The sequence below is a fragment of the Rhinatrema bivittatum genome, chromosome 5, assembly GCF_901001135.1.
Source record: "Rhinatrema bivittatum chromosome 5, aRhiBiv1.1, whole genome shotgun sequence".
In the NCBI taxonomy this organism is placed as follows: Eukaryota; Metazoa; Chordata; class Amphibia; order Gymnophiona; family Rhinatrematidae; genus Rhinatrema; species Rhinatrema bivittatum.
Genome location: NC_042619.1, coordinates 66,030,284 through 66,042,621, shown reverse-complemented (window position 1 = coordinate 66,042,621; position 12,338 = coordinate 66,030,284). Strand labels below are relative to the sequence as shown.

Sequence of the window (12,338 nt, the reverse complement as noted above, 5' to 3'; positions counted from 1 at the left end):
TTTAAATAGACAAATATAAAGAGATATATTTTAAAAAGTTAAGTAGTATTCAACCTTTTTCCACTCTACTGATAAAATGGAATATAAATCAAATAAGTAATAAATAAATAAAGTGCATGAAAAATTACATGGATCAGACTATACCTGAGATTCAAGATTGGAGAAAACACCTCTTAGGTCCAGAAGCCCATCCTTCCAGCGCTGCTGCTGACGAAGTAGATCAACATTCATAAGAGCTACAACCTGCAGAGATGCAGAGTATTTTGGGATCAGAAATACAGAATAAGCAGCCAAATGTCCAATCTGGATTTCTTTATTGTGTAGAGACAAAAATGGGATGTTATCACCCAAATTAGGAGATTTTTAGGATAAAAGTAATTATCCCCGCTACAGACAGAAAACTCACTTGCAAAGTCAGGTAAAAAATTCCCTTCCTACAATAAATAACTGCTCTGCTTTCTGCCTCCACCCATTCCAGCAGTGAACTGATCTCAGAACATATACACACTGTGCAGCATGGGAGCATTATGACCAGGCCAGTACGTCTGTCACAGTTAAGAACATAAGAAAATGCCATACTGAGTCAGACCAAGGGTCCATCAAGCCCAACATCCTGTTTCCAACAGTGGCCAATCCAGGCCATAAGAACCTGGCAAGTACCCAAAAACTAAGTCTATTCCATGTTACCACTGCTAATGGCAGTGGCTATTCTCTAAATGAACTTAATAACAGGTAATGACCTCTCCTCCAAGAACTTATCCAATCCTTTTTTAAACACGGCTATACTAACTGCACTAACCACATTCTCTGGCAACAAATTCCAGAGTTTAATTGTGCGTTGAGTAAAAAAGAACTTTCTCTGATTAGTTTTAAATGTGCCCCATGCTAACTTCATGGAGTGCCCCCTAGTCTTTCTACTATCTGAAAGAGTAAATAACCGATTCACATCTACCCGTTCTGACCTCTCATGATTTTAAACATCTCTATCATATCCCCCCTCAGTCATCTCTTCTCCAAGCTGAAAAGTCCTAACCTCTTTAGTCTTTCCTCATAGGGGAGTTGTTCCATTCCCCTTATCATTTTGGTAGCCCTTCTCTGTACCTTCTCCATCGCAATTATCTCTTTTTTGAGATGCGGCGACCAGAATTGTACACAGTATTCAAGATGCGGTCTCACCATGGAGCGATACAGAGGCATTATGACATTTTCCATTTTATTTACCATTCCCTTTCTAATAATTCCCAACATTCTGTTTGCTTTTTTGACTGCCGCAGCACACTGAACCGACGATTTCAATGTGTTATCCACTATGACACCTAGATCTCTTTCTTGGGTTGTAGCACCTAATATGGAACCCAACATTGTGTAATTATAGCATGGGTTATTTTTCCCTATATGCATCACCTTGCACTTATCCACATTAAATTTCATCTGCCATTTGGATGCCCAATTTTCCAGTCTCACAAGGTCTTCCTGCAATTTATCACAATCTGCTTGTGATTTAACTACTCTGAACAATTTTGTGTCATCTGCAAATTTGATTATCTCACTCGTCGTATTTCTTTCCAGATCATTTATAAATATATTGAAAAGTAAGGGTCCCAATACAGATCCCTGAGTCACTCCACTGTCCACTCCCTTCCACTGAGAAAATTGTCCATTTAATCCTACTCTCTGTTTCCTGTCTTTTAGCCAGTTTGCAATCCATGAAAGGACATCGCCTCCTATCCCATGACTTTTTACTTTTCCTAGAAGCCTCTCATGAGGAACTTTGTCAAACGCCTTCTGAAAATCCAAGTATACTATATCTACCGGTTCACCTTTATCCACAAGTTTATTAACTCCTTCAAAAAAGTGAAGCAGATTTGTGAGGCAAGACTTTCCCTGGGTAAAGCCATGCAGACTTTGTTCCATTAAACCATGTCTTTCTATATGTTCTGTGATTTTGATGTTTAGAACACTTTCCACTATTTTTCCTGGCACTGAAGTCAGGCTAACCGGTCTGTAGTTTCCCGGATTGTCCCTGGAGCCCTTTTTAAATATTGGGGTTACATTTGCTATCCTCCAGTCTTCAGGTGCAATGGATGATTTTAATGATAAGTTACAAATTTTTACTAATAGGTCTGAAATTTCATTTTTTAGTTCCTTCAGGTGTATACCATCCGGTCCAGGTGATTTACTACTCTTCAGTTTGTCAATCAGGCCCACGACATTTAGGTTCACCATGATTTGATTCAGTCCATCTGAATCATTACCCATGAAAACCTTATCCATTACGGAAACCATCATTGTGACACTACCATGATTTCTAACAAAATTTCTGCTAGTTTTATTCTCCTGTGATTTGCTTCCTAATTTTGGGCTAATCTGCCAACTCTGATATCAAGATCATAGGAAAATTGGTACTTACCTGCTAATTTCCGTTCCTCTACTACCACGGATCAGTCCAGACTGCTGGGTTTTGCCTCCCATCCAGCAGATGGAGACAGAGAAAAACTCTGAGTGCCCTCTCTTAACCTGGTGAACCACCTGCTGCTCCTCAGTATTTTCTCATACCCAAGCAGAACCACTTTGTAGAATAAACCACTCATGAATTAACCTAAGTTTTATACCCCAAACGAGCAGAGGGTGAAAACACAGAACTTTGAAAAATAGACCAAACAGTGGCCTTAAACGGATAAGACAAGAGGAAACACTGAGAGGAGAGGATCACCTTGCTGGTGGCTGAAAGGAATCAGTAAGTTTTTGCTTGGGACATTGTCTTTTTTAAAAGTATTGGGGCAAAGTTAACTATTTGGGAATATTATTTACTGTGTTTTTGTGTTTGTGCCTTTAATAGTCAGAAAGGCAGTGAATAAACAAGTTAGACTGTTTGCATTTTTAAATAGTCAGTCAATAAGGTAGCAGTAGGTAGGCAGTGAATAAACAAGTTAGACTGTATTTTTAGTCAGTCAATAAGGTAGCAGTAGGTAGTGTGTTTATTTTTAAAAGTCTGCAGAACTGAGTGTTCTACAGACTTTTAAAGAGCTGAGTGTTTGTATTTAATACTAACTGAGTGCTTGTATTAAAAAAAAAAAAAAAACACCCCACAAAAAGTAGCCAGAAGCTAGAAATAAGCTAGGAGCAGTATATACCAAAGTAAAAAAGTTGAATAGTTCAGCTCAGTTACTCATCTTGGAAAGGTGTTGAGGTAGTGTGATTGGGTTTGAATAGGGAACAACATTTGTTAATCAAGGGAGCAGTGAGTCACTAAGGCTGACTAACTGAAGTTAGACTGTTTGTATTTCCCAACCCTCGCTCATCCCTTAATTTATAGGCAGGTGCCACTTTCACAAAAAAAAAAAAAAAATCAACAAAAACTTTATTGAGAATTCGATCAGACCCCGGTAGGCCACTACCAGACACATAGTAAATTCACTAATACATTTAAAGGAAGCTAGACACATTCCTACTCCCATAGCAACCTAAAATGTAACTAGGAACTGATCAAAATTGAGATGAAGGCAGCAGTCCAGCAGCAAGAGGGGGGCTTCACAGTCTTTTGCATCGAGTGTCACATGTACGATTTTTTACCCACCAGTGAGAAGTTGTACATGTGCATGCGATGCAAAGAGCTCCTGGCTCTCAGAGAACGAGTCCGATCTCTGGAGGGTAGAGTGGCAGACCTGGAGGAGCTGAGGCAGACAGAGAGGTATATAGATGAGACCTTCAGGGACATAGTAGTCAAGTCCCAACTTCAGACTGGCAGCCCTGGTGCTGCCTTGGAGGAAGAAGGTCTCATGATGGGAGAGCACCAACCAGGTGTAGCAGGAAAGGATCCTGTAGCAAGGACCTGCTCTCTAGGTGATGCATTGTCCTTTCGCACTGAGGATATCTCCCCAAGGCCTACTGCCCAGGAGGGAAGGGTTAGGTCGACTGTCATAGTTGGTGATTCGATTATTAGGAATGTAGATAGCTGGGTGGCTGGTGGGCGTGAGGATCGCCTGGTAACATGCCTACCTGGTGCGAAGGTGGCGGACCTCACGCGTCACCTAGATAGGATTTTAGACAGTGCTGGGGAGGAGCCGGCTGTCATGGGACATGTGGGCACCAACGACATAGGAAAATGTGGGAGGGAGGTTCTGGAAGCCAAATTTAGGCTCTTAGGTAGAAAGCTTAAATCCAGAACCTCCAGGGTAGCATTCTCTGAAATGCTCCCTGTTCCACGTGCAGGTCACCAGAGGCAGGCAGCGCTCCGGAGTCTCAATGCGTGGATGAGACGATGGTGCAAGGAAGAGGGATTCAGTTTTGTTAGGAACTGGGGAACCTTTTGGGGAAGGGGGAGTCTCTTCCGAAGGGATGGGCTCCACCTTAACCAGGGTGGAACAAGACTGCTGGCACTAACCTTTAAAAAGGAGTTAGAGCAGCTTTTAAACTAGAACAAAGGGGAAAGCCGACAGTCGCTCAGCAGCGCATGGTTCGGAGAGAGGTATCTTTAAAGGATACTAATGATGCATTAGAATTAGGGCATCCTGACAGTGAGGTTCCAATAATTAGAAAAGTAGTTCAAGTGCCTGTAACTAAAAACTCACCTGAGCTAAAAAATTTCTAACTTATCCCTATCAATTAAAAAGCAGAATGAAAATACAAAATAAAAACAAACTTTGAAATGTTTGTATGCTAATGCCAGAAGTCTAAGAAGTAAGATGGGAGAATTAGAATGTATAGCAGTAAATGATGACATAGACTTAATTGGCATCTCAGAGACATGGTGGAAAGAGGATAACCAATGGGACAGTGCTATACCGGGGTACAAATTATATCGCAATGACAGAGAGGAGCACTCGGGAGGAGGTGTGGCACTTTATGTCCGGGATGGCATAGAGTCCAACAGGCTAAACATCCTGCATGAGACTAAATACAAAATTGAATCTTTATGGGTAGAAATCCCATGTGTGTCAGGGAAGACTATAGTGATAGGGTTATACTACCGTCCACCTGGTCAAGATGGTGAGATGGACAGTGAAATGCTAAGAGAAATTAGGGAAACTAACCAAATTGGTAGTGCAGTAATAATGGGAAACTTCAATTACCCCAATATAGACTGGGTAAATGTATCATCGGGTCACGCTAGAGAGATAACGTTCCTAGATGGAATAAATGATAGCTTTATGGAGCAATTGGTTCAGGAACCGACGAGAGAGGGAGCAATTTTAGATCTAATTCTCAGTGGAGCACAAGACTTGGTGAGAGAGGTAACGGTGGTGGGGCCGCTTGGCAATAGTGATCATAATATGATCAAATTTGATTTAATGACTGGAAAAGGAACAGTGTGCAAATCCAAGGCTCTCGTGCTAAACTTTCAAAAGGGAAACTTTGATAAAATGAGAAAAATTGTTAGAAAAAAACTGAAAGGAGCAGCTACAATAGTAAAAAAGTCCAAAAGGCGTGGTCATTGTTAAAAAATACCATTCTAGAAGCACAGTCCAGATGTATTCCACACATTAAGAAAGGTGGAAAGAAGACAAAACAATTACCGGCATGGTTAAAAGGGGAGGTGAAAGAAGCTATTTTAGCCAAAAGATCTTCATTCAAAAATTGGAAGAAGGATCCAACAGAAGAAAATAGGATAAAGCATAAACATTGGCAAGTTAAATGTAAGACATTGACAAGACAGGCAAAGAGAGAATTTGAAAAGAAGTTGGCTGTAGAGGCAAAAACTCACAGTAAAAACTTTTTTAAATATATCCGAAGCAGAAAGCCTGTGAGGGAGTCAGTTGGACCGTTAGATGATCGAGGGGTTAAAGGGGCACTTAGAGAAGATAAGGCCATCGCGGAAAGATTAAATGATTTCTTTCCTTCGGTGTTTACTGAAGAGGATGTTGGGGAGGTACCAGTAATGGAGAAGGTTTTCATGGGTAATGATTCAGATGGATTGAATCAAATCACGGTGAACCTAGAAGATGTGGTAGGCCTGATTGACAAACTGAAGAGTAGTAAATCACCTGGACCGGATGGTATACACCCCAGAGTTCTGAAGGAACTAAAAAATGAAATTTCAGACCTATAAGTAAAAATTTGTAACTTATCATTAAAATCATCCATTGTAACTGAAGACTGGAGGATAGCAAATGTAACCCCAATATTTGAAAAGGGCTCCAGGGGCGATCCGGGAAACTACAGACCGATTAGCCTGACTTCAGTGCCAGGAAAAATAGTGGAAAGTGTTCTAAACATCAAAATCACAGAACATATAGAAAGACATGGTTTAATGGAACAAAGTCAGCATGGCTTTACCCAGGGCAAGTCTTGCCTCACAAATCTGCTTCACTTTTTTGAAGGAGTTAATAAACATGTGGATAAAGGTGAACCGGTAGATATAGTATACTTGGATTTTCAGAAGGCGTTTGACAAAGTTCCTCATGAGAGGCTTCTAGGAAAAGTAAAAAGTCATGGGATAGGTGGCGATGTCCTTTCGTGGATTGCAAACTGGCTAAAAGACAGGAAACAGAGAGTAGGATTAAATGGGCAATTTTCTCAGTGGAAGGGAGTGGTCAGTGGAGTGCCTCAGGGATCTGATTGGGACCCTTACTTTTCAATATATTTATAAATGATCTGGAAAGAAATACGACGAGTGAGATAATCAAATTTGCAGAAGACACAAAATTGTTTAGAGTAGTTAAATCACAAGCAGATTGTGATAAATTGCAGGAAGACCTTGTGAGACTGGAAAATTGGGCATCCAAATGGCAGATGAAATTTAATGTGGATAAGTGCAAGGTGATGCATATAGGGAAAAATAACCCATGCTATAATTACACAATGTTGGGTTCCATATTAGGTGCTACAACCCAAGAAACGAGATCTAGGTGTCATAGTGGATAACACATTGAAATCGTCGGTACAGTGTGCTGCGGCAGTCAAAAAAGCAAACAGAATGTTGGGAATTATTAGAAAGGGAATGGTGAATAAAACGGAAAATGGCATAATGCCTCTGTATCGCTCCATGGTGAGACCGCACCATGAATACTGTGTACAATTCTGGTCGCCACATCTCAAAAAAGATATAATTGTGATGGAGAAGGTACAGAGAAGGGCTACCAAAATGATAAGGGGAATGGAACAACTCCCCTATGAGGAAAGACTAAAGAGGTTAGGACTTTTCAGCTTGGAGAAGAGACGACTGAGGGGGGATATGATAGAGGTGTTTAAAATCATGAGAGGTCTAGAACGGGTAGATGTGAATCGGTTATTTACTCTTTCGGATAGTAGAAAGACTAGGGGGCACTCCATGAAGTTAGCATGGGGCACATTTAAAACTAATCAGAGAAAGTTCTTTTTTACTCAACGCACAATTAAACTCTGGAATTTGTTGCCAGAGGATGTGGTTAGTGCAGTTAATATAGCTGTGTTTAAAAAAGGATTGGATAAGTTCTTGGAGGAGAAGTCCATTACCTGCTTTAAGTTCACTTAGAGAATAGCCACTGCCATTAGCAATGGTTACATGGAACAGACTTAGTTTTTGGGTACTTGCCAGGTTCTTATGGCCTGGATTGGCCACTGTTGGAAACAGGATGCTGGGCTTGATGGACCCTTGGTCTGACCCAGTATGGCATTTTCTTATGTTCTTATGTTCTTATACCACTCTTCAGGAAAGATTAGAAAACATATAACAGTTCGAGTGCACTCTTCTTCTATACCCCTCAAAGCCTACAATGGGCGGGCGTCTGGACTGATCCGTGGTACTACAGGAAAGCAGAGTTGCTTACCTATAACAGGTGTTCCCCAGGTCAGCAGGATGTAGTCCTCACATGTGAGTGACATCACTGGCCGAAGCCTATCACGGAAAATTTTCTGTCAAGGTTTCTAGAAACTTTTGACTGGCACACTGAGCATGCCCAGCATGCCATGATCCCTCGAGCCACAGGGGTCTCCCTTCAGTCTTGTTTGTAGCAATAAGTGTGAGCAAAAAATAAAATAAGAAAGCGTAATTGGACCCAACTCCGGGGGGTGGCGGGTGGGTTTCGTGAGGACTACATCCTGCTGTCCTGGGAGAACACCTGTTACAGGTAAGCAACTCTGCTTTCTCCCATGACAAGCAGGATGGTAGTCCTCACATGTGGGTGATTATCAAGCTGCAGGCTGACTCATATTTGTGTGGACCAACAGCGTACAACTTGAGCAACAGGCACAACAATTGGAGTGCTGTTGGGAAAAATGAGGCAGCCTGAAAATCACAGCAGTTCGGATGTGGAAGGAGTTGGGATTATACTGGAAATAAGTTCTTTAAAACAGATTGGCCAAAGGCTGAATCTTGGCTTCCTGCCTTGTCCAAGCAGGAATGCGCTGCAAATGTTTGAAGAGATGTCCATGTTGCAGCTTTACAAATGTCAGCAATCAGTACTGAACGATTGCGTGCTACTGAGGTTGCCATGGCTCTCACTGAGTGCGCCTTTACTCGTCCCTGGAGAGGAAGGCCTGCTTTGTCATAGCAGAACTCGATACAGTCTGCTAGCCAATTGGAGAGAGTTTGTTTGCCCACTGCAACTGCTGGTTTGTTTTTATCAAAAGAAACAAAGAGTTGGGTGAATTTTCTATGGACTGCAGTGCAGTCTAGGTAAAATGCAAGTGCACATTTACAGTCCAAAGTGTGTAAAACCTTCTCGCCTTGGTGAGAGGGAGGCCTTGGGAAAAATGTGGGCAAGACAATAGACTGATTCAAGTGGAAGTCAGTAACTACCTTAGGAAGGATTTTTGGGTGAGTACGTAGGACCACTCGGTCATGTAGGAACCTGGTATAGGGTGAGTATGTAACAAGTGCTTGCAACTCACTAACCCTTCGAGCAGATGTAATGGCTACTAGGAAAGATCTTTCCATGTAAGAAATTTGACATCGCAGGAATCTATAGGCTCAAACGGAGAGCGCATGAGCTTTGTAAGTACTACATTTAGGTCCCATTCAGTTACTTGTGGTCGTAAAGGAGGCTTAAGTTGTAATAGACCCCTCATAAATCTACTCACTAGGGGTTGCGCTGATACTCTGACATCCCCTATTCCCTGATGGTACGCTGAGATGGCACTCAGGTGTACCCTCACTGAAGAGGTCTGGAGACCAGAGTCTGAAAGGTGCCAGAGATAGTCTAACAAAGATGGAGTGGGGCAGGAAAAAGGATCTATACCTTTTTGTGTGCACCATATGGTAAATCTATTCCACTTAGAACGATAGGATTTTCATGTGGAAGGCTTTCGTGAAGCTACTAGCACTGAGTGGTTAGAGTACCAAGCTTTCAACATCCAAGCTGCGAGGGATAGGGTCTGAAGGTTTGGATGGCGTAACTTGCCTTGGTTTTGAGTTATGAGAGTGGGTGCTGTGCCCAGGCGAATTGGTGGTCTGATCGAGAGGTTGAGAAGTATGGGAAACCACACTTGTCGAGGCCAATACGGGCTATAAGTATCATTGACCTTTTGTCTTGTTGTAGCTTCATGAGAGTTTTGGCTATCAGCGGTATCGCAGGATATGCGTATAGGAGGACTGAGTTCCAAGGGCGAGCAAAGGTATCCATGGCTAACCTATTTCGCTGGTTGTACAGGGAGCAGAATCTGTCCACTTTGTGATTCAGTTGGGATGCAATGAGGTCTATTGTTGATTTACCCCAGCGTTGGAAGATTCTGGTCATTACAACAGGATCCAGAGATCACTCGTGGGGATGGAACTGTTGGCTGAGGCGATCTGCTACCACGTTCTGTATGCCTGCCAGGTAAGTGGCCCGAAGAAACATGGAATGTGTTAGGGCCCAGTCCCAGATCTGCGTGGCTTCTTGACATAGGAGATAAGAGCCTGTGCCTCCCTGTTTGTTCAAGTACCACATTGCAACCGTGTTGTCTGTTTGTATGAGAACAGTCTTGTGTGAAAGGCAGTCCTTGAACGCATAGAGAGCATAACGTATAGCTCGAAGCTCTAAAAAGTTTATCTGAAATGTTGCTTTGAGCTTGAAGTTTGAAGATTGTTCACATGTGCTCCCCAACCTAAGGTGGATGCATCTATAGTTAAAGTGAATTGTGGAACTGGTTGTTGGAATGGTAGACCTGTTAGCAAGTTGTTTTTGTTTGTCCACCAGAGCAGAGATACACGTAACTGGTGGGTTATATGAATCTGAGACGACAGTGGTTGAATGGCTTGGAGCCACTGAGATTTCAAAGTCCACTGCGTTATTCTCATGGCTAACCTGGCCATAGGAATGACGAGGACCGCTGAAGCCATGTGGCCCAGCAGTGTTAAGAATTGATGGGCTGAGGCTGTTTTCTTTGTGCGCAGAGATATAGCTAGTCTGGAGGGTGTGTCTGCGCGGTCGTTGGGCAGGAAGGCCTTTGCGACGGTGGTGTCCAATTCTGCTCCAATGAAATGCAGGAGGCGGGATGGAATCAGGTGGGATTTTTTGTAGTTGATGAGAAATCCCAAGGAGTGAAGTAGATTGATAGTGAGCTTGAGAACGTCGAGAGCTCCTTGCTGGGATTGGCTCTTGATGAGCCAGTCATCCACGTAAGGAAAGATGTGAATGTGTTTCTTGCGTAGATGGGCCGCAGCCACTGCTAGGCACTTTGTAAATACACGAGATGCCGAGGCAAGTCCAAAAGGCAGTACCTGGTACTGAAAGTGTTGATGTTCCGCTAGGAAATGCAGGTATTTGCAGTGAGGTGGGAAGATTGGAATGTGAGCATAAGCGTCCTGAAGATCCAAAGAACAGAGCCAATCTCCTGTTTGTAGAAGGGGAAGCATGGTGCCTAAGGACACTATCCTGAATTTTTCTCTTCATAGAAATTTGTTGAGATTGCGGAGGTCTAAGATGGGGCGGAGGCCTCCTGTTTTCTTTGGAATGAGGAAATAGCAGGAGTAGAATCCTCTGCCCTGCTGAGGTCGGGGAACAGGTTCCACGGCCCTGGCACCCAGAAGGGTGGACAATTCTGACTCTAGAAAAGTTGTGTGATCTTTGTGTATCCACAGTGGGTTGGGCGGTGAATCCTGGGGTGCCGTGAGAAAGTTTAGACGGTAGCCCTGGGTTATAATAGAAATAACCCATTGGTCTGTGGTGATGTTGACCCAATTGGTTATAAAGTGATGAACTCAACCACCCACTGGCAAATTTGGATTTGGATTTGTGGAGGGGCTGCTGTTCTCTGGAATTGCTTCAAAACCTAGATGCTTGGCCTGTTTGTGGAGGAGGCTGAGCTGCCGAGGATGTCCTCTCTGAGGTGGCCTAGCTGTTCGGCCACTAGGTGCAGGTGGGTAATATCTGCGTGGGCGATAAAATGACTTTTTAGGGTCTTTTCTAGATAACCGTTTGGCAGAAGAAGGGACCTCTGTAGTGATCATAGATAGTTGGCGCAGGGTCTCATTGAGGTCTTTCAATTGAGCCACTGCGTCTTGTACTTTATCACCAAATAAATTTTCACCGGTGCAAGGTAAGTCAGCCAGTCTGTCCTGGACTTCAGGTATGAGGTCTGAGGCTTTTAACCATGCCCATCTCCTGGCACTGATTCCCATTGCCGACATATGAGAGGCTGTTTCGAAGGAATCGTAAGCCGCACGTACTTCATGCTTTCCAGCTTGAAGACTCTTATGTACAATGGCATTGAGAGTGTCCTGGTGTTTTTGAGGAAGAGTTTCTGCTACTTCCTGAACCTGTCATGTAGAGTTGGTATGAGGCAATTCTTGACAGCAGCATTGAGCCCTGAAACATTTTACGACCTAAAACATCCATAAACTTTTGATCCTTGCCAGGAAGTGTTGATGAATGTGACGAAGTCTCCTTAATTTCTTTTGTGCTGACTCCTCAACCAACGACTGATGTGGCAGTTGTGGTTTCTGGAATCCAGGTATGTGCTGAACTAGGTAAGTTGCATCTGTTCTTCTGTTCACTGGAAAAACAGTGCAGGGATGTTCCCAAAGTTGATGCGTCAGGTCTACCAGTACTTTGTGTACTGGAATGGCCAGTTCGATTGGAGTACTCTCAAACTTTCCCAATGGGGAAAAGCTTGCCATGGAAAATGCTTAGAAGCAGTAACTCCTATGCCTTGCCTGACCACTACCACCTCCCTTCCGTATCTCCGAAGGAACAGAGACAGGATGGAGGTGGTACAGAGAAAGGCGACCAAAAAGGTGGAGGGTCTTCATCAAATGACTTATGAGGGGAGATTGAAGAATCTAAATATGTACACCCTGGAGGAAAGGAGGAGCAGAGGTGATATGATACAGACTTTCAGATACTTGAAAGGTTTCAACAATCCAAAGACAACGACAAACCTTTTCCATTGCAAAAAAATCAGCAGAACCAGGGGTCACGATTTAAAACTCCAGGGAG

The 12,338-nt window shown here is 43.1% G+C and overlaps 1 protein-coding gene across 1 annotated transcript in view; it reads right to left on the bottom strand.

The window, feature by feature from the left end:
- DYNC2H1 (dynein cytoplasmic 2 heavy chain 1) overlaps nt 1-12,338 on the bottom strand; it is a 1,848,033-nt gene that overhangs the window by 1,661,003 nt on the left and 174,692 nt on the right. Inside the window, exon 15 of the mRNA XM_029602426.1 lies at nt 145-243. Coding sequence (XP_029458286.1) covers nt 145-243 — 99 coding nt within the window. The remainder of the gene's footprint in view (nt 1-144; nt 244-12,338) is intronic.